Here is a 26721-nt window from a genome sequence, read left to right as displayed (position 1 = left end):
AAAGAATTTTATTTTAATTTTTATACAATTTTAACATCCTTTAACTTTCATATTTATTTTATTTGTCATTCATTTTACTTTATTTATCATTCATGGACTCACCAATAATAAACAACCTTACATACCTCAAAAGCGTAACCGAACAATGTAACATATACATTACAATCGTCTTCTATAGATTTATTATTATTATTCTTATTCTGTATCTAAAAATTATATAAAATGATAACACAATAAAAATAATTAAATTCTATTTTTATTTTAAAAATAAATTAAATATATAAAAAAATTCCCTATTTAACTAGTTTGTGACACATAGATTTATTGAATTGAGAAACCTGAAACTGAGAAGCAGGAAAGGCAAAAGGTGCTTTTACTCGTATCTGATTTTCTTCCGGCCATAAAATTCAGAATCGCAATGAAACAAGTTTCTGAGCTCAACTTGGAACAAATACATGTTAAGTAAGTCGAGACAAATAAGATGGATAGTAACAGTGGTGGTGCATTCTTCCTCGCTAGCGCCGCCCCGTGCGACTCTTTGCTCTCGCCTTCTGCAGGATAAATGGAGACGAGCGTAAATGATTTTGAAATCTCATACAGCCTAAATTTTGAAAAGTAAATAATCACACTAGATCAGTTCATTCAAACTTGAATCACAATTGGCCTGATTAAGGGGGTGTTTCGCTAAGCTTATTTTAAAGAGCTTATAAGATGTAATGCCTCAAGAGTTTATAAGTTGTCAAAGTATTTGGATGATTGATATTTTAAGTTAGAGAGAAAATTGTGAGCTAGAGAAAGAAAATCCTAGGTAGAAAGAGAAAATTAAAGATAGATAAACTTGTAAGGGTTTATAATGGAAATAATAAACCATAGTAGAGTTACTTTGGTAGAATGATTGTTGCTTATGAGATTATGAAAAGGAAAGTGAGAGTTGAGGAACTTATTTTTTGAGGGAGCTTATTTTTACAGTTTATAAGTTGTTTATGAACTTATTTTACCAAACACTTCTCAAGAGCTTACAATTGTTTTAAGGAGCTTATAAGCTCAGCCAAACACCCTCTAAAAGCTTGTTTAACTAATGTAAACCATGCAAAAACATAATTTGGGAGTGGAAGGCAATTTTATTGAAGAGAAGTCAAGTTTACTTACTGATGCCATTCCAAAGCTTGCTCCAGACCCAGTTGCAGCTCCTATTCACAAAACAAAGGTTGTTCAGGGAGATAGAGCAAAAGAGCATAAAAACAACAAAAAACTATTCATGCATGGCACTACTATTTTCATGCAATATAAGTGACTTTTGTCCTGTGATATATAACATCTCAGAGCCGTCTTCTAAAGAAGTAACACTATTCAGTAATAATTTTAGATTTTAGTCCATAAACTCAAAAAAGCATTGGAGTATCTTGAGTCATACTAAACAGACAAAACATCATATTATACGTTGTCTGGCTAATTTATAGTATCCAGCAATAACAATTAGCATGAAAGAATTAGTTTTAGCAGTTAAAAACAAATTACAAAAGGACAGCAGTTTTGTCATTTTTTTTCCATTCCTTGTTCTCCTATTCATTGTCCATTTTGGCATTTATAGAAATCTCAATACCTAGTAAAAAATAAAAAAGTGACACCTCACCTGTAGCAAAAGGTGTTGAAAATGTTGAGGCTCCAGCAGGGGTTGAACTAATGGGAGTGGAAATACCAAAGGCAGATGATGAAGCAGCCAAGGAACTAAAAGGTGATGACTGTGAAGCAGACAAGGAACTAAAAGGTGATGACTGTGAAGCAGCAGTTCCTAACAAAGACGAGAATGGAGCTGAACTGGTGGGGGTTGAGAACAAAGAGGGTGTTGATGAGGCAGCAGCAGGAGTAGAAAAGAATAGAGATCCACTTCCACTTGATGCTGGTACAGTAGTGGAGCTTGACGGGTTTGTTGAAGTCGATGCTCCAGTTGCCGCTGACAAGGCTAAGAGTCCTGTAGCCTGACCAGATGGTTGTGGAACATTAGGTAAATGTATAGTCGGATGAACCCTTCGAGCCGCAGCCTCCTGTTTTGCTGTTTCCCTCCTATCAGCTTCAAGAAATGGATCGTTCTCATCTCCTCGATGGCGTTGGTCAGCAAGATATGCTGTTCTCATAGATTCAATGTACTGATGAATACTTTCCACCTACACAAGCATAAGACAGAGCAACTTAATGGAACCAGGTAAAGAATTCAAAAGCAGAAGCACAAAGCAGTTGCAAATAACACAGCAGCAGTCTAGCAAAAGCAAATAAGCATATTGAAATCTATCCTTTAGGGCAAGATTGAGTTGAAGAGTACTGCTAAAGCACAGAATGATCGTATCAGGATTTTAAAACAGATTTGAAAGCTTTTAGATCATGTTAATTTTAATTCCAGAAGCATTATTAATTTAAATTGAGAAAAAAGAAATAAATAGGCTTGAAAGTTGCAGGGTTCAAATTTGTTTACAAAGAGTACACTAGTAAGTGAAACAAGGAGAAACAGAAGCCTGAAAGGGTTAAGATGTGAGTAGCTATTCCACTGCCACAGTAAATGGAACTGCTTAACTGTCTTTGATTAACATACTAACCTCATTAACAGAACTATTAGAAACATTCAGATTTTTACTACAAGACAAGAGGAAAAGGAACTCTACTTGATCTCATCTATGGTGTAACAATTGAAACAGTGAACAAACACTAAAAGCAAATAAGACTCCAACGTAGAAATGCAGGTATTACCCATTTAACAAAGGATGTCTCAGTCAGTCTCATGCCACATCACAAAATGACAAGACAGTTACACTAGTTTGAATAAGCCATAAACAAGGAAGTAAAAAGTTGTGCTGATCAGATGAACAAGGATTTAGGATATTCAAATGCCACCAAAAACACAAAGAGCTACTTTCCTCATTACCTTTGCTGCAACATGGACAAAGAAGTCATGTACGTTAGTCATTACTTTAGGCAGAGATTGCAACAGCGAAGAACTTGAATTGAAAGAATGTTTTCCAGAGTCTAAAAGTAGCAACTGTTCTAATTCTTCAATCCACTGACGACATTCCAGAAGATACTTCTCAAATCTGGCAACAGTTTGCTGCAAAAAGGGCGACGGCTTCTTTGGTAGCCCACTGTAGAAATCAATGACTTGAACCAAAGAGTTTCCTGCAGGCTGACCACTTGATGTTTGAATGACAGTTGCCCCAGAAGGCTGAGATGGTGCACTGGCACCCGCTGCAGAACTTTTGGTTTGGTGAAGAAACCTGGGTCGTAAAATCATAAAAGATCGAACAGCTACTTCTGTATTTCGCAGCATATCTTTCACAACAGTCATTAGCTCTTGCAGGGTCGCCTTCTGCCTCTCCATAGAAATGGTAATTCCACCAAGTTCCTGAGAAAGTATCCCATAAATACTTATAAAGTGATTGATGATCAATTAAATTGACAGTGAAATAATTCCCCAAAAAATTATTATCATCTCCAAATAAGTTTAAATTCCTATATATCAAGTCGGCAAAATAAGAAGCTAACCAGTAACCATCATACAAATTAATCAGGTTCCTGCATTAACATTTGAAAATCAAGAAACCATATATCATAAAAAGAAAGTAAAGAACTTGCAAGAAAACATAAGCATGAAAGTAAAATCGTTCACACACACTTCATCAAGTTGTACCTGGTCATAACTATTGCCTAAAATGATGAACTCAAAGTTTTACAAATTATACCATGTGTCATAACAAAGAACCTCAACCTAAGGCCTAAACACAGACATATGAAAGACGAGTAAAGAGAGACAGTCAAATAGTTATTTAGTACTTTGTCAAAAGCACCATATATCTGCGAGAATATTTACATCACAGTTATTGACATAAAATCCATATATAATGCTCTAGACGACAGAAAACCACAGATACTTGATTTAGTTTTAAACTCGCACATTGAGTACATAAGTCAAAGAATAATGTGAAGTTATGAACCTGAACAATATAGCTGGCATCAAGTTCAAATCCATTGTTAGAGACAGACGAATCGAAAAGCCTGCTGCATTGATCTAATCTCTGGCTTTCATCTCTGTACTCCAATATCCTCTCCCTACATCCACACCAAAACTCAATTCTTAATCAACCCCCAAAAAAACATACAAGAAAAGGATACCCTAAAAAAGTAAAAGCAAAAAGGGAAGGAAGACCACAAATTCCAACCGGAAAGCTCAAGAAAATTACTCAATTTGAAGCAGGACTTTCTGCGAATCGGGATGTAGGTCAGCCCACTTGGTACTATAAGTGGCGGGAACTTTATCATTCGTGAAAAGATAGAGCTGCGGCTGCTGCTGCTGCTGCTGTGGCTGAGGTTGAGGCTGATGTTGTTGCGGCTGCGACAATTGTAACTGGAAAGGAGATTGCTGCTGCTGCTGCTGCTGCTGCTGCTGTTGCTGTTGGGGTTGGAACGGCGAGGATTGTTGAAAAGGAGACTGGAAAAGAGATTGCTGCGGCTGCTGAGGGGAGAATGAGAATGCCATTTTCGAGAATTATTCACGACTCCAAGCTTGAGGATTGCGGGGACTATTCACGATGCGAAGCTTGGAATCTTCGGGGATGATTCACAACAATTGAAGCTTTTCTACGGTGTTTTGTTGGGGCGGAGAACGCCGGAACAATATCTCGATGCAGAATCGAAGTTCGTTTGACACAGAACTGTAAAACCCATTTCCTCCTCCTTTTTCAAAATCAAAACCCTAAACCAAGGAAAAAGGCGCCATTCACCGCAAGAAAATGGAGAAGGTTAAATTTTAGGGAAAATCAATGCTTCATCCGTACACAGTCAATGTTCCATTTTCACTGTTTTAGTAAGTTCACAAAAAAATACTCCCTCCGTCCCCAAAATAAGTTCTTTTTTTTTTTTTTTGGAACGTCCCTCAAATAAGTTTCTTTTTCTTTCTTTCGATTTTTGGACAACTACCCCACCACTAATAATACTTTATTTATTCTTACATTTCACTTTTTCACCACTCTCAATACTAATTAAAACATATTTTTCTCCACTATCAATACACTTTACCAATTTTCCTTAAAACCCGTGCCGTCCCCAAAGAGAAACTTATTTTGGGGACGGAGGGAGTATTTTATTTAATTTTTAAACACTAACTCACAAATACAATTTTTAAAATCAAATTATAATTTATATAAAAATAAATGATATATTAAAAATGAAATTTTTACTAAAAAAATTGATACTTTTAATGTATATGATACTTTCGAATGGATAGATAAAATGATGTTTCACAAATGACACTTTTTATACCAGAAAATGACACTTCCTAAATGATATTTTTAATTAATTCAAATGATATTTTGCAAAAATAAACAATATATTATAAATGACACTTTTAATGCATGCAAATGATACTTTTAAATAGAGTTGAGATGGGTCTGAAAAAATATTGAACTTATTGAACTCAAAGTCCCGTGATCTTGTAAATACAAGGCACGCAGGCCCACCAACTAATCTAGAATGTTCAGTTGAAAATTATCCTCATGCATTCCTACACATTCGGGTGTATAGGAGAATTTGTGTTAACAAAGTTGTTTCTCATTTTTTATTTTTATTTTTTGAATGTGCATTGAAAATATTGATGATACGAGGTGTATTAGTTGTAATTCTAAGTGAGCATTTATTTTTCATGAATGATAGCTACATTGTTGAATATTTTTATTCTTATTATTATGATTTCTCTAATTTCACCATTTTAATGAGATGCGAAGCAAATTACTTCATGGTAGAAATTATCAAACCTTTAAGATACATCAAAATTTTAATATATTTTCATCAATAATAAATTATCCTAAAATACTTTTATCTACATAGCCTAATTTTTAAGGGGGCGTTTATTTTCCATTGTAAATTATATGTATGATTGAATATTTTTAGTCCTCAGATTATAATTTTCTTAATTCTACATTATAAATGTGATCAAAGTCAAGTAAAATTGGTTCAAATAATTGAAATAATCAAGAAGGCTGCAAAGACCCAAAACGTTAGAATCACAAAATATACAAGCCCAAACATCATTTCATAGTTTGGCCCATTTTCACTGTAATAAAATAAAATACCTGCTGACCCATTTTCAATATTTTTAGTATTTTATTTCATCTTTTTTCCTCAAATTCTATTATATGTGTTTTAATTTAATTTTTTTTATTGTAAACTAGACTTTATTCCATTCAATTAGGACACGTAATTATTTTTTGTCATGTAATCTTTATTTTTATTAGTTAATATAGGATTGATAAATACAAAGTTGGGGTATATAATTTTTTTAATTTTTATTTTTTGAAATAAAAGTTGAAGTATAATTCATAATTTTATAATAAATTTTATTTTCTAAAAGAATATTTTTAAAACAATAAATATAGTAATGAAATGTGATAACACATACTATATAATTGTGAGACATTAGATCAATTCCCACAAAATAATACAATGCATGCATATTCAAGAGAACATATTGCCGCCGTTACTTGTTGAATGTTTTACGTAATTTATACACCTAGCTCTATACAAAGCCTAAAGTCGTTGGTTTTATATTGTAAGAAAGTAACGAAATAAGAATAGAATTAATCTCAAAGTCAAACGATAAATCTGTTATATGGTCTTTAAAATTTTATTTATCGAAAATAAAAATCACAACTTTGCCTTATGTTTTCTACTATATGCGACAAGGCTTTCATATTACTGCTGAAAATCTTTAATGTTGATTATGTGTAAACTAATACTAGTATATACATTTTTCTCAAAAAAAAAAAAATACTAGTATATACATGTATGTGTGTTTGATGTTTCTTGTAGCCAAAATATTTCGACTTAATTAAAATAAAAAATAAAAAAAAAAGTTTGAACATTCATTGGGAGTCATCTAGCAAGTTAAGTACAACATAAGTTTGGTCTGAAAACAAGATGATTGCCCAAAAAAACAAGCAAAACAAAACCCCTATGGCAATCAGCATTCATAAAAAAACTGCAAAAAAAAAAAAAAAATCTATGCCATAATTAAACCTCCTTCAATTTCCCTCTCATATCATATGCATGTGCTGCCTCGTAACTTCAGTTTCCTAAATACAAAAGCACAAATAAATAAAATAAATTGATCTCATTTCATAAAATTCCCCCCCGGCGTGGAAATAGCAAGATCGGGCAAAGCAAAACAGTCGCCGTTGCTATATCCACTCTCCCCACTCTCAAGCTGCCACGTGTTCCCCGCCACGCTCGCCCCCCCACCCCCGCCGCCGCCCCCACTCGCGGGCCCGCCTTCAACCACCCCAGGAAACGGCCACACGGCCCGCCCCAGCCCGAACCCGACCTCCTCAAACCCGTGCCCGAGCCCGAGCCCGAACCCGCCCAGGGCCCACAGCCCGGCCCCCTGCGTGTTCAGCAGCGACGTGAAGCTCCCGCACATCTTCGCGTCGCCGGAGAACGCCCCCGCGCCGCCGTGATCGGCGGCGAAGGGGACGAGCAGCTGCGAGGCGCCGCCGGGGAAGCCGCGGAAATCGTGGTGCGGCGGCGGGGAGAACGCGCCGCCGCCGGCGGCGGCGGCGGAGGAGCGGGAGCGCTTGGCGTTCTTGCGGCTGCCGCCGCCGACGGGGATGTCGCGGAGGGTGCCGCCGTGGGTCCAGTAGCGGCGGCAGGCCTTGCAGAAGTGGCGCGGCTGCGAGAAGTTGTAGTTGTTGTAGTAGCAGAACTTGGTGTTGGTGGAGGAGCAGCGCGGGCAGGGGAGGTGCTCCGGCTCCGGCGGCGGCGCCTGCCCCGACCTCGCAGCCTTCCTCTCAGCCGTGTCCGTAGCCATCTATGCTATGTCTGTGTGCAGAAAGAGAAGTGTTGGCAAATGCTGGGGGCTGAGAGGGTTTATATTATAGAGGGGTTAGAGAGAGAGATGAGAGAGAGAGGCAGCTTTTGCAGAGGCATTAGTTTTAGGAATGCATAAAATGAGTCGGCTGGAAACAGGCTTTGTTTGGGTCGGCTCCTATATGGGGGGTTCTTATATGCATGAATTCCCAACATTTTTCATATTATTGGTACGGCCCCTTACTCGATCAATGCTTTTCATTTCCAATAGTTCTTTTTTGGTTGCTTATTGCATTATTATTATTACACACCTTCCACAAATTATTTTCAAAATAATATACGCAAACTACTAAATGCACGGTTTACATGTGTTGTCTTTTGCTATTTGTTTATTTTTCATGCTTAATTAACGTTGTCCTAAATTAATGTTATTGTCGAAAAGTCTAAGTCAAGCGGTAAGGCTGATACACTAAAGACTTCTCTTTCAAGAGGTTATTGGTTCAAGTCTCACTGACGACGTGTGAGTTGTATTTATTTGGATATTTGATTTAATTTATAATAGCATGATTGGTATTGGTATTTGATTAATTCAAATATAATATACACATGTATTTTGTACCATGTCCTAAAAAAATCTGCACATGCACGTGCATAGAATTTTAATTGGTATATTTGAAGCTTATGTGTTAACCCTAAATAAGAATGTCTATACTTTCAATATATAATTGCAACTGCAAGCTGTAAATGAGATCTAAGTTGAGTCTATTAAATTTAATTTTTTAAGCGTGATTTCATTTAGAAGTTATTGTACATTAATATGAATTTGCCCAGTACAGATCCATGATAATTGAGAGTTTTTATATACATATAAAAAAACAACAATTTTTGTTTTATTTTGTGAATGTTAACTAATGTTGTTAACAAAATATTGTCTATATATGGTTGATTGCTCCGATCCAGGTCATACTTAGATTTTTTTTTTTTTTCAAATCATGATTTTATACTAAAATTATACTTCATCAGTCCCACCTATCTAAAGACAATTTTTATTTTGGGCGTCTCACCTATGTTGAGACATTTTCTTATTTGATAAAAGTTTTACCCTTTATTCATCTTTTCACATTTTCATCTACATGCAAAACACTATATTTTTATAATTTTCGTGCAAAAAGAAAATATTTCAAGATAATAAGGACGGATAATATCTTCCATGCTGGATTCAAAAGGAGGTTGTTTCATCCACGTGGGAGCTCCAACCATCAATTGTCTTAATTTTTCGATATCTTTGTAAATTGAGATGGTGGGAGGGATCGGTGAAACAGCAGATAATTAATAAAGCACTAATGGAGCGAAATTTCAATTCATTAATATATATATCTTCTATTTGTAATTGGTGTAACATTGATGAAATCATATCAAGAAGACATCATCGATGATTATGGCGTTGGTGGGGTAGGATGGTGTGCACGATCAATTTAGTGGTAATTAAATGTATAAAGCATGTGCATGTGCAGTAATGACTAAAGCCATCATATATTATTTATATAATATTATATACTCCCTCCGTCCCAAACGAAATGACTCATTTCTTTTCGGCACGGAGATTAAGAAATGTGTATAAAGTAGATAAAGTGGGTTGATGGAAATTATTTAAATATTAAGTATAAAGAGAGAGTGTATTGCCAAAAAAGGAAACATGACATTTCGTTTGGGACAGCCCAAAAAGAAAAACAGGACATTTCGTTTGGGACGGAGGGAGTACTATACTATATGAGGCAATTATGCTACACAAGTATATATATATAGTGGGCAACAATTACAAACAATAATGCAGCAGACTCACCCTAACTGTTAAGCGTGATGCTCATTGGGATTTTGATGTTACAACATACTTATATTGTCCGACTCAATAATATGTAATAATGGGATTATGGCTACAAATACATGATTTTTTTTTATAAAAAGTTATAATTTTCACTTCAAATTTTTAATTAAATAAAAAAAATATGAATTTATATTTTTGTTGTAATTTTCATCTGAGTTTGACTTTTTACGAAATTACAGCTTAGTTGACAGTCGCAAATTTACCTGATATTAGAGTATTTAGAAGCTCGGAGGTCTAAGAAGGCAAAACTAAATATATATTTAATTAATTTCGACTAAATCTAATTCCGTCGAAAATCAAACTCAGGTGAAAATTGCAATGAAAATATAAATTTATGTATTTTTTAATTTAATTTAAAATTCAAATAAAATTTATATATATATTTTTTTAATTCGTGTATCTTTGGGCTATTACCTTTTATAATAATCTCATATTCTTGGTCATACTTATCCAGACACAATTGGATTTGTTTTCAACTTTTACGTCATTTTTGTCCTTGCAGGATTCTATCAAATATTTCATACAAATTTTACCTAGCAATTGGAAATTTGGTGGTGTCGAAGAGATTTCAGAAAAACTAATTAATTTATATTAAAGCAGGGACAGAGGTAGAGGGGGTACTGTAGGTGCAGCCAAGGACAAACTCAAACCAACAAAAAAATAATATATAGTTTGTTAAATCCATATCTACCATCGAAATTCGAAATCAATGTAAATTTCCACATAGTAAAGGAAAGGTAAAATAGTATGAAGAATATTTAACATGTATATTTATCAATTTATCACACTTAAAGATAAGATAGTAGTATTGTTTAAAGAGTTAGGAATATACTCATGAGAAAGAGTAAAAGATATTAATATTAGTTCATATACTGTGTTATGTCATAAGAAAATATAGGTGGTGTAATAAAAGAAGAAAAACAAGCATATTATAATTGGAATACATATTATGTTCAGCAAGGTGCAACTAACAGGATATAATATAATGGGCGAAGGTGCATATTAGCCCCTGAACTACACCCCCTAGAGCCTTTAGCCCCTCATACTCGGTCAAAGCGTGTTGACCTCCCTGAACTCCCGAAAGAAGGGTGCAAATAGGTCCACGAGTTAAACGGCGCCTAAACGCAGTCTCTTTTAAATTTTTTTTTAATTTTCAAACGGGTGGTCAACGCGCTTTTGACCGAGTATGGGGGGCTAAAGGCTCTAGGGGGCTAGTTCAGGGGCTAATTTACACCTTCGCCCTAATATAAATAGGGGTTACGACCAAAAAATACATAAATTTTGAAAAAAAAATTGTAAATATCACATGAACTTTCAATTAAGCCAAAAAATGTGTAAATTTATATTTTTGTTGCACCTAAGTTTGACTTTCGACGAAATTAGAGAATTGTTGACAGTCGAAATTAATTTAAATATATTAATTTTTGTCTTCTTAGATCTCCGAGCTTCTAAATAGTCTTCATCATTAGAAATTAGACCAATATTAAGTGAACTTCCAACTTACAACTAAGCTATAATATCGCCGAGAGTCAAACTCATGTGAAGAATTTCAATAAAAACATAAATTAATGTATTGACATATACTTAATTAAGAGACTAATTAACAAATGGACTCAGCACGACAACACTTACCCTCCCTCTCTATATTTATTTTTACAAATCTCAATTTATTTCTATTTCTCCATTGATTCACTTTATTTACTAATTACACATTCCTTAATTTTTATGCTCAAAAGTAACGAGACGGAGGGAATAACTTTTTCCAGAGTTCGTGTATGACAATTTTTTGTCATAGTCGATGTAAATAATTATTGTTTATTGTGGAAAAACTATGTAATAAACGGCACGCAGAAGCAAAGCAGAAGAAATGGGTAAAGACCGAAATCGAAAGGAGATAGGGGGGAAGAGAGAGAGAGAGAGAGAGAGAGAGAGAGAGAGACGCACACACAGTGAGCGTGTAAGAAGAGGAAAAAGATTGACTGATGGGAAGGTAGTTGAATTCGGACAGACAATATCATGATTGTCGGAATAGCGTGGGCGAGCAATTATTGGATTGCTTCCCTCCACCTCCGGACCCGTCCCTGTCCCTCTCTCTCTCTCTACAATTCCATCAGATGCTCCGTACTCCAATTACTTGCCGGATTTCTCGTTCCCATGTCTCCCACATCACCCCCCCCCCCCCCACCCCCACCACCATATACAACAATCATTCCAATTTTCATCTCCATCTCCACCTACTATAAACTGATGTCAGTTATTACCTGTGACTACATCACATTTATACAAACACAAGATTTCATAATTTCCCCCCACAAAAACATTAATATTCTCGAGAGAGAGAGAGAGAGAGAGAGAGAGAGAGAGAGTTGGTCGGGGAATAGGGTGGTTGATGAGTAGCACGCCGGAAGGAGCCGTGATTGTACTGTGTGTAAGTGGCAGATGGTGAAGAGCAGAGCTGTTTGCTAATTTGACCACTGACTGCGCGCACTCCTTCTATCTAGTCCTTTTCACTCTCTCTCTCTCTCTCTCTCTCACACACACATTGTGTTTGTGTTGTGTGTGAATATCTGTGTGTGTTTTGTTGAATTTTGTTTATTGGCAGAGAAACTGTGTTGGGTTGGGTTGGGTGGGGTGGGGTGGGGTTGGGGGGTCCCCCGCCTGCTGTCTCAGGATTGCCTATCTTTTTGTCTTGTTGTCTTAGGAGAATATAATCTCCTCTATTCCTACATTTATCAGACTGCACTATATTTGTACAACTATTTTTTTTTTTGGTTCAGATCCCATCTTTCCGATAATGCCAAAATATATCTTCTCGGATTATTAGAATGGAATGTTTAAGGAGATTAAAAGGGGAAATATTACAATTCGACTATACTTTGATCGCTCAAATTCTTATTCCATATTCTTCAATATGCATAATATAAAGTCCAACAACTAGGGGTGAGCAAACCTGAATTGATGAATTAGGAGCGGGGTCTGTTCGATCCTCAAGTAGCGTGAAAATTGAGAATTCATCTGAACAGTCGCGAACAAGTCAATAATTTTTATAAACAAGCATTTTTGGTGTGGGGTTCGAATTATGAAGGTGACGAGATTTTCAGCATACTAGATAGATACGTTTGTTCATCAATTATATTGATTTATTCATAGGATTTATTGATTCTGTTCATTATTCTCATTTCTAGCGAAAAATTAAATTCTGAATGGAATCTAACCCTGTATATATGTATAATTTTGCGAAAAATTAAATTTTGATTTCGTTCATCATTCTCATTTCTCACGAAAAATCTCGAAAATTCGCAAAATTCTGTTGGCCACTATTCACTACTGCGCGCAACTTTCTTCTTCACAATGTAATTTGTGTCTAATGTTTTTATAAGTAGATGTATTAGTTTTTAATATCTTCATTATGCAATAATTTTTTTTCTAAAATTTTTATATATTTTTTAATGTGTTGTTAGTAATTTTGTTTCAATATTCAAACAAACCAACACTTTTTTTTAAGTAGATGTATTAATTTTAAATTTATTTATTACGTAATTTGTTTCTGAATTTTTTTTATAGGTAGATTTATTAGTTTCCAATTTCTCCATTATGCAACTAATTAGTTTCTAGATTTTTTCTATATATTTTTAATTTATTAATAAAGGGCCTATTTTAAAAATTGCACAAGGCCCCCTTCATCTATTGCCATATTACACCTAGCCATGAGATGTGCGGTGATAGAATAGCAGAAAGCTTCTCATTTTGCAATATTTCCATATATGAGCAAATCATGTAAACCTTCACAAGCTTATAACAAGCTTTGTATTGGGTTGTAATCGACACAAATGCATAATATTATACATGAAGATTGGATCGAGATCGAAAGTCGCAACATTAATATGAAGAACATCAAAGATCTCGAAGCTGCCTGAGATTGATGGGAGTCATGTATTTTTCACCACCATTGACCAACTGTTTGGCGATGATAACGTTAGCAGCCTCGCTTGGGTGGTAAGGATCCCAGAAAACATGCTTATTACGGTCGGAACACATGCTCGACGTCGGCCCGCACGGCACAATTCCGGCGAACTGCCCACCATTTCCACAGCAAGCTTTACTTGAACTTGTAAATCCTGCACATATTCATATTCATATTCATATTCATATTCATATTCATATTCACCAACCTTTACTTCAACTACAAATATTTCTTGCAATGTTACCATAAAATGTCCATAATTTAATATTCACCCGGTCCCACAAAAACGTACTGTATCACTTAGAAGACAACACATGCAGGTTTTAAAAAATGTTTGATCGATAATGTATTAAGTAGGCAAATGGTTCTACCATGTAGAAATAAGGGGTTGTGATTGAATTGAGTGTTGAAACACGTAAAAATGAGTGGTCGTGGTTAAAAAACGAAAGTGTAGTCATGTCCCAAAATAGACGTGATACATTCTATAGAACGGACAAAAATGAAAAAAGTAATACTTCATTCGTCTATAAAGAGTGTGTAATGGAGTGGAGGACACGAATTTTAATAAAATTGTTGAAATATGTGATTTTAAGATTGAAAGGGGCACACAAATGGTAGTATTTAAAGGTTGGGCTCACTAAATTCTAAAAGTAAGGGGTTGATATTTTTGTAAATATTGAGTATGAATGTGGTTTAAAATATAAATGGGAGTTTTTAAAAAAGGAAAACACATTCTTTGTGGACGAACGAAAATAATAATAAACACACACCAACTCTTTGTGGACCGGGGGTAGGGTACATTCTTATAAAATAGAGGAAGTAATGTTTTAAGAATTAAAAAAAAATGTTTGATAGAGTCTAAAGTCTCGTCTTGCCTCTTCCTAACTCCGCCCATGTCCGTATTAATATTATATATATACTCTCTTTGTCCACACGAAATTGTAGTGATATTACTACTTTCGCTCGTCTATAGAAGTTGTTGTATTTTCTTTTCTAAAAGATTATTCCTGATATTTTAAATCACATTTACACTCAATATTTATAAAAAAACAAAAGCCCACATATTTAACATACACAACAATTTCGATGAATTTCTTTTTCCACTTTATAACAATTTTCAACCATTTACCAAAAACTAATTAATGTCTCCTAAGCTACATTTCAAATTTGTGTACGGACTCAGGTATATAACTCGGTTGTTGTGTTGTGAATACCAAAGTGAGAGATATAGTTAGTCTCTATCTCTCTAGGGGCCACAACGGGTATATACATAGATAATTAATAGACTAAAGTAGGTAAATCCAAATTGAAATTAATTAATGTTTACCATATTTGTCATAATTTGTGATGAGCTCCATGACAAGTGCGTAGACATCGGCGTGGACGAATGTGGCTCCTTTAAGGTTTTCGTTGAGTTCTTGCATCAGATCTCTCAACCTAGCATTGTATTGAAGTGCAAGCTTGTTTGGTAGCGAAACGCATTCACCTGTGTACGTGTGTTGACCAAGCAATTGGAGTTAATATCTAAGACCAAAGATTTTGGATTCGAGTCCCTTATGATATCACTTTTAAATTTCTTTATTTAATACTATTAATTTATCAATCAAAAAACACAAAATCTCTTGTACATCCGGGTGTACGGTATACTCGGATCGTACTCGATCCGGATCCTGATCTGGAACTAACCCAATTGAACTATCCTACATGTAGTGTTAGTGTCATTTATAAAACAAAATAGTGTTAGTGTTATTTTCGAAATAGTGTCATTTGTAAAACAAAATAGTGTTACTGTCATTTCAAGATCGTGTTAGTGTTAGTGTTAGTGTCATTTCGTGTTAATGTTAGTATCATTTCAAGAAAAAATGAATTAGAATAGTTCAATTGGATCAGGATTTGGGTCGGGTACAACCCGAGTGTATGGTACACTCGTACACCCGAGTGTACAGGAGACAAACTCATCAAAAAAAAAAATGCATTCACCTTCACGTAGTTGATTTATAGTCTTTTGGTAAGGTATGCATCCAATTGGCCCCACATTTCCCACCACAAATTTTCTTGCATCAAGGTTATAAAGTCTCTGCAGTCGATCGCAACAATTTAATTATTTCACATTGAATTTGAGAGAATCCTAAATAGTTAAACATTGATGATGTAATAAAGTTGATGGTGGTGGTTACCGTGAGTTGGCCTCGTAGATGATCGATGAGATCATCGACGAAGCCATTTGGGCTTTGTGTGATTCTTGCACCCATTGAGATGACGGGTAGGAGATAATTGTTTAAGAAATCGTTGGAGCCTACTGTGATGGAGAAGATTGATCTCTTTGTGATGTATTCTCTTGCATTTGATGCACCCAACAATTTGTCAATTTGTCTCCTCGTTATGTTGAAGTAATCGACTTGAATGTCCATTGAAAGCCTGTTTACCTATAAAATTAACCAACATCAAAGCCTACAATTTTATTTGTTTATATTTTGATATCAGCCCACGAAATTGGATGGTTATGTATAATACTTCCTCTGTTCCACTTCAAATGTTTCAAAACTATAGGACACTCCTATAATCTTGAGATATTTGAAGTGGGACGGAGGGAGTATAACACTAGCATTTGCATCCCGTGTAATGCACGAAAAATATTTTTATATTTCTATATTAATATAAAATTGATACCAACTCAATTATTATATGTACTAGTACGGCCATTCCGTGCGATGCACGACGAACATCGAAATTAAACAATAATTTAAATAAATAAATTTTAAATATTAAATAAAATTATAATATAAATAAATATAAAATACATTTTAAAAATAAAATAAAATAATCTATGTCAATTACTCAATGAAATCCTGAATTTGAATATATAAATTTTTAACTTTGTATAAAGCGTAATGATAATTAAAGTTATTAAATAAATTTTAAAAAAATTCGATAATAAAAATTAGCATTACGCATTATTATCATTATAGAGTATTACACGTTATAATAAATAAATAAATATTTTCATACACAAACATAAATAAAAAGTTGTAAAATTTTAATAAAGAGAGAAAATATTTTACATTTTAATCTTTTTCATATCTTATTTATTTTAATTCATTTTCATGATTTTGATACTATATTAAATTTAAAATGCATATTGAATATTTTTTTCATGAATCAAATGTAACAATGTTTAGAAAATAATTAAAATACATAAAAAAACAGTGAAAAGATTAGTGGGAGAAGAGAGAGAAAAAAGAGAGGGAGAAATTGGAGGAAAAAAATTCCTCTTTTATATATTATATAGATATATATTAAATTAAAATTTTTGTCATTATCTTTAATTTGATACGTATATTGAAGATTTTATTATTAATTAAAATATATAAATTTTAGAAAAAGAAGAAGAAATGAAAATAACAAAAAAGAAATATAAAAAAGGTATACAAAAAAAAATTAGCATGAAAAACGGGTACATTAAGATATGCTTGGGGGCTTCTTTCTTTGTAGCATTGAGTTGGCCGAAAATGTAGGAACGTGAATTAAAAAAAAACTGATTTTGTTTTTCAAATTTTGACCGTAAAAAATAGTCGTTGAACTGCTCTTTTATATAATATATAGATTATATGAAGAAAAAAAATCACTGAATATATTTAAGTTGAATATTGAAAAACTAAAAAAAATAAAAAAAATTCATAATATTAAAAACAGATGCTATTGAAAGGCAAAAATAATAAGTTAAGAAAAAAAATAGATTTATTCAAAAAAAGATGAGAGAGGAGAGAAAATTTTCTAAAAATTTTATCCTTTAAATACATATAACTTTTTCATTTTAAATTAAATATTTATATAAAATAGTACTACGTGATCTTTAGTTTGATATGCATACTAAATATTTTAAGATTAGTCGAATTTTAATAGTTTTATTAGAAGTTTAGTGTTGCTAAAATTCTTGGAATTAAAATTAGTTATGTAAAGAGTCCTCCCCGCACGGTCTTTAAATTTTCTTCATTCAACTATGTAATTTATCAAAAAAAAAAAATAGTTATGTAAAGATGAAACCTAGAAAAAAATATTTTAAAAAATACATTATCCAATAATTGGTTCAGAAAATATATTAAAATTATAAATATTACCATAAAATGAAATAAATATAAATTTATATTCATAAAAAATTATATACTAAAATAATTTATTTTTACGTGCAAATGCACGTCATCTCTGCTGGTACTTATAAAAGGAAATACAATAAATTAGCTACTTACAAAAATTCTTCCGGTGGCATTCATGATTCCGCCGCCTCCCGATGCATAATTGACGCCGTGCAAGATGGCTCTTCCTGTAGTGTTTGGGGCAAGAAACGGCAACGCATAGTGTTGCTGCCCTAATTCCTCTCCTATCACACCAAATTTAAACACATAAATATATATTGCAAAAAATATTTCATACCTTGCAAAAGACACAATTTAATTACTCCCATATATGCCTTTGTCATTGCAAAATATATAAATAAATATAAAGTTAAACATATATAGTATAACGTACCAACAATGTCTCCGATGGTTCTCCCATTGGTGTAGCGGCCAGTGGGAGCCCCACCGGAGGCTTTAAAATCAATGCCGTTGGGAGCGATGTTGGCCCTCGACAACGTCGGCAAATAGTTATTGTTGCCGGCGTCTACTAATGAATCTCCGAAGATAAATGAAGCCCCCTTTGTCAAATCTTCGGTTTGGGAAAGCCCAAAAGAGCTCAAATTTATGATCAAGGAGAGAATCATGGCCACCACGATGTGAAGGAAGTTGAAAGCCATGGTTGCTGATACTACTAGAGTTTGCACACCCACACACATATATATATATGTCTCACATAATTAATTTATTATAGGGAAATTACAAGAATGTAAAATCTTAGGAGTTGTATTTTGGTGTGACCATTGGGAATTTAATGATGGTTTTTCTAGTATTAGGTCATCGATAATATTTAACTTGTCCAAGTGAGCATGGACCGACTAGCTGCTTTATTTTGATGTAAGCAAATTTTGTTCTTGCCTAATTAATTCGATCTCCAAGAATCTTAATTTGGTGGAATTTGGTTGAGAATTTGAAAATTGTCTACCTCATAGCACGCTGCAAATTTTACTAATAGTGTGTGATTGACTCAATAATGCTAAAATTACTATACATGTTTAGGAGTGACAAACGAGTCTAGCAAAACCCACATAATTTAAATTTGGAAAAGGATGGAGATTTAATTAAAAGCACTAGTATAATTGTCATACATTTTTACTCTTGTTTTAAAATAAAATAATTATTTAGATTATTTTTTATAACAGGGAAAAATAAAATAAGTCAAGATACGTGTATTTTTTGACAATTCTGAAAATTCATGGGAAAAAACAAAATGAATCGGAATTCATGTATTTTAACTTTCAAAGTTCATGGAAAAAATTAAAATGAGCTCAAAGTTCGTGTATTTAGACGTCAATAACCCTTAGGGTGTGTTTTACTTTGATGGATAAATTTATAATGGAAAAACGAGAGATAACAAAAATTTATGCCTTTAAAGCCTTTTTTTTCCCACATTTTAAATAAAAATATTATCCTTCTTGAAGTGAAAATAAGGAAGGGAAAATGATGAACTTGTCTTTCGTATAAAATGTGAGAAAAAAAGAGGCATTTAAAGACATAAATTTTTGTTATTTATTTTTTTCCCATTATAAATTTATACATCAAAGTAAACGCATTCTTAACAAAAATGGAAAACTCCTATATTCAGTTCGGTTATTAATGGGCTGGCCCAAGGTAAAAAGTTGAGAACTGGCCCAGCAATGGGAAAACGCCACAGAGGGGTTTTTTCGTCAATTCAGGTGACAAGACACTCAAATTTCCCTCGTCTCACACAACACACAGTTGTTCTGCACTAAAACCCCGCCTCCAATTTGACCGTTGTAAATCGCTCCTTCTCTCTCCTTGCCTACAAACAGCCACAAAATCTCGAGCTCCACAATCAAACTGTGCAGCTTCAGCAATGGTAGCTCTGACAAGCTCAGCTCCGGAGAACCTCAACATTCCCGAACAGATGCAGCAAGGGGAAGCGCGCGGCGGCGAGATCTCGGATTATGAACTGTGCAGAGAGGAAAGGATCAGAGAGAATCGGGAGAGAATGCAGAAGCTCGGCATTTTTGATCTCTCTCAGAAATTCAATGCCCCAAAGCCCACTCCCGTCAGAGCCGCTTACCGCAAAGCTCCGCGCCTTCACTCTCCGCTGCCTCCGTCGTCTGCCGGCCCCACCCGCCGCTCCTCTAGGTGGCTAGCTTCTTATGATTCCTCCTTTTGTTTTATGTTTTATGTTTGTTTGTAGTTATTCCTTTGTTTTTGTTTTTATGAATGCATGTGCCGGCGCTTGATCTCCTGGGAAAATGGGGGTTTGGTGATTCTATTCGATATTGCTTTTTTTTTCGAAGAAAAAAGATGTTTTTTACTCATTTTCAGTATCTATTTATTTGTTTTTTGTTTCTGTATTTCTCTGCATGCTCCATTCCAGTTTATTTTATATGCTGTTTGTATAATTGTATGCAATGATGAAATAATTTTGTGCAAAAATGGGGAAACAGGAAAAGAGAATGTACAAAGCGAGTTACTAATTTTTACTCTGGGTGATATTGATTGTGGATTTAGTTTTTGGGCAGCTCCTGTTGATAAAATGATCAGAAAATGAATGTTGGAACTTCTTCTGTAGTTATTGCTAACCACTTCTTTTTTTGATGGGGATATAGGCTGCAAAGCTCGACGCCAGTTAGTTACTGCGAATTACGCGTGGAGAAAAAAGACAAATCATCGAAGGAATACAATATTTTGAGAGAGGAGGGGTCGAGACCTGAAGTTTACACCGAGGAACATGACAAGCTGCTGGGAAGCACCGAAATGAACTGGACTCTTTTTGTTGATGGATATGGAAAAGATGGCAAGCGAATTTATGATCCCGTCAAGGGGAAGACTTGTCATCAATGCAGGTCACTAGCACTTTGCTCTTTACTTCTTTCAAGTGTGCTTTATGTAGTCTTAACTATGAGATGATCTTTAATGTTGTCTCCTAGCCCATAACTTTAGTTGTTCGAGTTGAATTTTTGTGTGTTTGTAGTGTATCACTATCATCCATAAACTATGGTTTTTATTCTGTATTCGTAGTTTGTTGTGTAATAAGCATAGTTTGGTTCGAACATGTTCAATACTCTATGTCATCCATTGTGGCTGTATTCCATAATACTACCCCGTTCTCACGCATCACCACCTTAAATATAGCTTATGCAGACAATCTCTTGATACTGTGTATGGAGCCAAAAGCTTTTCTGTTGTCGACTGAAATGGTATCTGAATCGTGTTAGAGATGCCAGTTTTAACTATATTCTGTTTCTAGGATGATATAGGAGTGCCTCAAATGCATCATTTTTCCACTACTGTAATGCTGGCTTTTAAGTGCAATTTTGTTGTCGTACCAGGTTTTCAACTTTCTAGGGAAATGGGGGCTGTCGGATTGAAATTACAAATCCATATTATAGCACAATTTATCTACATTGAACTCCATGTCGAATTTTCAAGAATGTGCCACACCTTGCAATGCTTTTCTAATTTATGCTACGAGTTTGACTTGATATGGTGCTTATTTCTCATTTGGTGATATGCCGTAGCGTTGCTTTGTTTTTATGGTTTATTTGATTGCTTAAATAGAAAATCTACAATATGCAGGCAGAAAACTCTTGGTCAGCGTACACATTGCAGCAACTGCAGCATGGTTCAAGGACAGTTCTGTGGAGATTGCTTGTACATGAGGTATAACAGGATATGAACTTGTAAAGATTGCTTTTCGATCCCAGCAGAATGAAGAATGCAAGAATGTATTGAGTGGAGGCATATATCTTTTGTATCGATTGTATTGCACGGGGTTTAAATGATGTTGACCTTCTTCTTCCTATGAGATTAACATGAGCTAAGCTCTTTAAAAGTTATTCAGTCACAAAAGCTTTCTGCGGTGTGTCTAGTCGAAGTAATACATAATGTTGCCGCAGCAAGAAATAGCATGTTCTAGAGCCAGTCATAATTGTTACTTACAAGTTTGAATTATATTTGTGGTATCTGTAAGCCTTCGATAATTTTTTTTTACCAAGTGCAAACATTTTCTTGCAGATATGGGGAGAATGTGCTCGAAGCAAATGCAAATCCTGATTGGATTTGCCCCGTTTGTCGTGGAATTTGCAACTGCAGTTTGTGCCGCCAAGCAAAAGGGTGGCCTCCTACCGGGATTCTTTACAAGAAGGTAAATGCAGAAACTCAAGTCGACTTGCATCCTATTATACATTTTTCACAAACGGCATTGCAAGCTAACTTCAAATTTGTTATCTTTTCAGATTTCAAATCTTGGCTACAAGTCAGTGGCACACTATCTCATCCAATCACGACGTGCAGATACTGATAAAGAGATCAATGTCGGTAGTAAGGTACCAGTTTCTGCTAAGAGATCTCTACCTTTTTCAGACATTGATGTAACTGGTGAAGAGGATAATCTTTCTAAACCTAGCCGCGAATGTTCAAACCCTGATCATCCCGTATCCATAGCTGATCAAGAATTTAGTGATGGTAAATTGGCTCCTGAAAGCGGAGCCAAGCCTTTGCCAAATCCTGCTGATGCTGCTCTCACGAAGGATCAAGTTGAATATCCATTGAAGCCCAAAGTTGAAAAAGATTCTGCTGGATGTGACAATGATAAAGAGACTATACCAATACTTTTAGGTGAAACTCTTGAAAGAGGTGGTGATGATGCATATGAAGTTGAGAAGGAGAAGTCTGTTCTGGACAGCAAATGTGTCGTTGAATCAGAAACGAGTCCAAAACCCACCAAGAAACGAGCGAGCTATGAACCAGCACCGGATAGTATTGGCTGGAGGTTGAGAATGAGGCACAAAAACCCCCAGTTGGTAAGTGCATCCACAACAGCAGATGTGGGAGGCATTGCTAGTAGATTGAGAAAGCGTTGCAGAGCGTAGCTACTGACGCGTTTTTTCGGCTCAACGACCTCTTTATGGTGCAGAGATTTTGTTTAAGAGAGAGAGGCGTCTGTTGTAATGTTAGTTTAACTAACAACTCCTTCATGTAGTGTAATTTAGATGTAATGCAATGGATTGCAAAACTCTTCCTTTTTAGCTATTTGCTTCATTGCTTGTAATTTAGATGCAATGTATTGCAGTATTTAGAGTCCCAAAATTATGGGTGAGCAATCACCGAACCGAATAGCAAAAATCAAATTAAAAACGAATTATACACAAAATCCGAATTGAATATGCCTAAAATCGAACAAAATCGAACTGAAATATTTTGGTTCCGTTTCGGTTAAAACCAAATAACCGAAATAAATACACTATTTTTTCTCAAGTTTAAATAACTAATTAACATTCAATATACAAGATTCAAAATCTGTAAAAAGAATAATAATCCAAAATTTCAAAATATCTTAACCAAAGATTAAGTGTATAAATTAAGAGTAATTATTGACTATTTTATTTAATAGTAATAATAATCATTTTAATTTTTAAACACTATATATAAATTATTAAATTAATTATTATTTCGATTCGATTTTTTGTTTACCAGATGTTTTTTTCTTAAAAATCATAACCGAACGGAAAAATTGAAAATTTCAAAATTCAAAATCAAAACTAAATTAATCGAACCAAATTAATATTTCGATTAGGTTCGATTCGACTTTTCGAATTTCACCAGATTTTGCTCACTCCTACCCAAAATATTCAGTAGAACTTACTTACAAAATTCATCCGTGGAAGGGAAGAGACAAAATTGTAGATTGTTTATATATATTTGTAGGCAATTAAATTTGTCGTCGAATTAAATCGTACCACGTGTAAATTCATGAATTAAATATTCAATTATATTTTCTATTTTATTAAATGGGATTTTATTCCTAAATTAAATAGATATATAATTAATATTTAATATAAATGAATTAATGGGCTCATGGACACCTAAAGCCCTAAGGCCCATGCATGAAGGCCCAAAGCCCATAAAGCCCATGAAGCCCATCTCTAAAATATATAAATAGAGGTGTTGGGAGCTCATAAATGACAACGTGAAGGAGTGGAAGATCGAAGAGCACAAAGAATTCTCTCTAGTATCACAAGTAGAAGAGGCGGAGAATTGGAGAGTTCAAGTATTCTTCCAAGTATTCAAGTATCTTGAAGAATTCTATCTAACGTTCAAGTCTCCTTCAAATCTTCAATCGTTTGAGTATTCAAATCTTCAAGTATCCTTCGAATCTTCAAGTATTTGAGCATTCAAATCTTCAAGTATCCTTCAAAATCTTCAAGTATTCAAGTATCTTCAAGTGATCAAACCTTCAAATCTTCAAGTGATCAAGGCGTTCTTACAAATTCCAAGAACGATCTTCCTCAAATCAAATCAACCAAATCCCAAAGCTTCAAGGCGTTCTTACAAATTCCAAGAACGATCTTCCTCAAATCAAATCAACCAAGTCCCAAAGCTTCAAGGCGTTCTTACAAAATTCTATGGACGTTCTTCTCAAATCAAATCAAGTTCAACGTTCAATCCAAAATCACGACTTAAGTTCCTTGGATTGGCGTCATCAAATCAAGTATTTCAATAACCTTCGAGCTTGTTCAAGAATCAAATGGAAGAGAAGAATCAGAGGATTAACTAGAGATTGCAACCCGCATAAATCTATCTTCAAATCTATCAAATTATTTTTGTAACGCATTTTGTATTTTATCAAATTGAAATACAAAATTTGTGTTTACAATATTGAAACTAGAAGTTGCACAATATTCATCTCAGCTATGCCAAAACGTCGACAAAGTGTGGGCTTTTGGGCTGCAAACCTACACTTTAGGTCTTGTTGGGCTCGACACATATTTGGGCCCAATTTAGCGACAGCTACTAAAAGAGGTCCTATCTAGCCCACCCAAAATCGTGTCAGGCCATATCTGATAGTTCTAAATGAAATCTTTTTAGTTTGCATTGAGAAAAAACTAGCATGTATACACTGCACGAGATATATTTTTATATCTTTTTATATATAAAATAAATATTAATTTTGTTATAAATATTTAAATAAAATCTCATAATAACTTAATTTAATTCGGATCCGTTGTTAATCCGTCGGCAATACGTTGTTAACGCTGAATATTTTACGAGGACGTTAATTCCCGAAACTGAATTTTTTTGTAGTGATAGTTCTGATATTTAGCGTCATTAACCTCTTTTTTTTTAGGGTAAATATCATGAAAATCTCTGAAGTATACCCACTTTATCAAAAATACCCTGAAACTTTCAAAATGTTCTTTAAACCCTCAAACTATCAGATTTTTATCAAATATATCTCTCATCTATTTTCCGATCACAAAAAACGTGATGTGGCTCAGCGGATGCCACAATATAATTTATATTCTATTTTTTTAAATGCAATGACAAAAATGACGTCGTTTCGTACCATATCATTTAAAAAAAATCCACTCTAAAATTTAAAATTCACTCATATCGTGTTTGAAATTCACGCTAATAACCTAGAATTAGGGATAAACACGATTGAATATGGTACGAAATGAAGTCGTTTTGTTCGTGTCATTTTAAAAAAAATAGAATAAAAATTACATTGTGTCATCCGGCGAGCCACATCACGTTTCTGGTAACCAAAAAATAGATGCGAGATATATTTGATAAAAACCTGATAGTTTGAAGGTTTAGAGAACATTTCGACAGTTTCAGGGTATTTTTGATAAAATGGGTATAGTTCAAGGGTTTTTATGATATTTACCTTTTTTTTATATATCTATCTAAACTAATATTGCTAAATACTAAACCACCTCATTAAAATTAAAATAATATCTACAAGACTGTAAATTTTGTTGTATGATAAAAACAAGAATTGCATTTGTGTGACTAATCAAGTAATTCATCAACAGTGACATATGTTGCAAAAGTGAGATGATAAAAGAAGAACCCAAAGCAAAAGCCACTAACACAAAAAGAGTGCCACATTCTTCTCAGTCAAACTGGAAATGGAGTTGGTTCAAATTCAAAATTGACATAAAGCACTAAAGTTAGGGCTTTCAAACTTCATTATTTGCCCATGCAATCATCTCATATACAAAAATCTGTGTGAAACCTCATTTATTCCCCCTCTTAAATTATAAAGATGGGATTAAATAACATGAAATCTTCAATCCTGTGAATTTTAATTTTCAATATTTTATTTCTTGTTTCTTAATCTCCTCAACTTCCACTTTTTGCAAAGTTGAATCCTTGCCACATCACCAAAAGATAAGATAATCAAGTGTATGAAAAAAACGGGTCGATGCCAGAGGGCGGGTCATAAAAGTAATTATTGTTATAGAAAAGGTAATTATTGATATAAAGAAATGCAATGTTTCAGAAACATTACTTTTCTTCATATCGATTATTACTTTTCATCACAACGATGATTATTTCGAATAAATCATATTTTTCAACTAGTCTTGATTGACAGAGCAGTGGAGGACGTAAGCGCGGAGCGAAGGACACGCGATGGTGTAAGTAATTATTATTGTAACAAAAAGTAATTAATATATAAAAATGTAATGTTTCAAAAATATTACTTTTCTTTATATTGATTATTATTTTTTATCACAATAATAATTATTTGGTCTATACCCGCGACCCACACCCAAATGTGCTTTCCAACTCCGACTCGACTCGTCACACCTATACATGCGGTCTAACAGGAAAATTTGTGTAATGATAAATACACCCATGAACTTTATTTTATATATTCCGGTATCCTTCGCACACAATTTCAGTTAATCATTACTAAGCTATCCGACTCTTTACTGGATTTTTTAATTAAGAAAAATAAACAAGCAATTAGAGAGGTTCCTATATTAATTAGAAAACAAGAATTTCTTGAGAAAACCTCACCTAAGAAATGAAAGGGACTTAAAACTTGGGGAATAAATGGACATATATAAGATTATTAATAAAACTAGTTA

The 26721-nt window shown here is 34.1% G+C and overlaps 4 protein-coding genes across 4 annotated transcripts; 1 reads left to right on the top strand and 3 right to left on the bottom strand.

Annotated features, from left to right (window-relative positions):
- Positions 1 to 359: 359 nt before the first annotated feature.
- On the bottom strand, positions 360 to 4807 carry LOC130989893 (nuclear pore complex protein NUP58). The gene is made up of 6 exons (XM_057914046.1): positions 4227 to 4807; positions 3981 to 4095; positions 2918 to 3391; positions 1634 to 2165; positions 1150 to 1190; positions 360 to 551 (listed from the first exon to the last, which is right to left on the bottom strand). The coding sequence occupies exons 1-6, from the start codon at positions 4520 to 4522 to the stop codon at positions 516 to 518; spliced, it is 1494 nt and encodes a 497-aa protein (XP_057770029.1). The 5' UTR covers positions 4523 to 4807; the 3' UTR covers positions 360 to 515.
- A 2075-nt stretch (positions 4808 to 6882) lies between these two features.
- LOC130989892 (dof zinc finger protein DOF3.4-like) lies at positions 6883 to 8029 on the bottom strand. Its single transcript, XM_057914045.1, has one exon. It carries the CDS (start codon positions 7841 to 7843, stop codon positions 7151 to 7153), a length of 693 nt encoding a protein of 230 aa, XP_057770028.1. The 5' UTR covers positions 7844 to 8029; the 3' UTR covers positions 6883 to 7150.
- A 5426-nt stretch (positions 8030 to 13455) lies between these two features.
- Positions 13456 to 18582, bottom strand: LOC130989891 (GDSL esterase/lipase At2g23540-like). Its single transcript, XM_057914044.1, has 6 exons — positions 18219 to 18582; positions 17939 to 18069; positions 15869 to 16117; positions 15672 to 15768; positions 15019 to 15177; positions 13456 to 13845 (listed from the first exon to the last, which is right to left on the bottom strand). The coding sequence occupies exons 1-6, from the start codon at positions 18520 to 18522 to the stop codon at positions 13622 to 13624; spliced, it is 1164 nt and encodes a 387-aa protein (XP_057770027.1). The 5' UTR covers positions 18523 to 18582; the 3' UTR covers positions 13456 to 13621.
- A 988-nt stretch (positions 18583 to 19570) lies between these two features.
- Positions 19571 to 22869, top strand: LOC130989889 (uncharacterized). Its single transcript, XM_057914043.1, has 5 exons — positions 19571 to 19978; positions 20449 to 20685; positions 21419 to 21502; positions 21857 to 21986; positions 22078 to 22869. Exons 1-5 carry the CDS (start codon positions 19701 to 19703, stop codon positions 22711 to 22713), a joined length of 1365 nt encoding a protein of 454 aa, XP_057770026.1. The 5' UTR covers positions 19571 to 19700; the 3' UTR covers positions 22714 to 22869.
- The last annotated feature ends 3852 nt before the right edge of the window (positions 22870 to 26721 follow it).

The sequence above is a fragment of the Salvia miltiorrhiza genome, chromosome 6 (assembly GCF_028751815.1).
Source record: "Salvia miltiorrhiza cultivar Shanhuang (shh) chromosome 6, IMPLAD_Smil_shh, whole genome shotgun sequence".
NCBI classification, from domain to species: domain Eukaryota; kingdom Viridiplantae; phylum Streptophyta; class Magnoliopsida; order Lamiales; family Lamiaceae; genus Salvia; species Salvia miltiorrhiza.
Note: the sequence above shows the minus strand (reverse complement) of the source record. Positions and strands in the feature narration are given on the sequence as shown.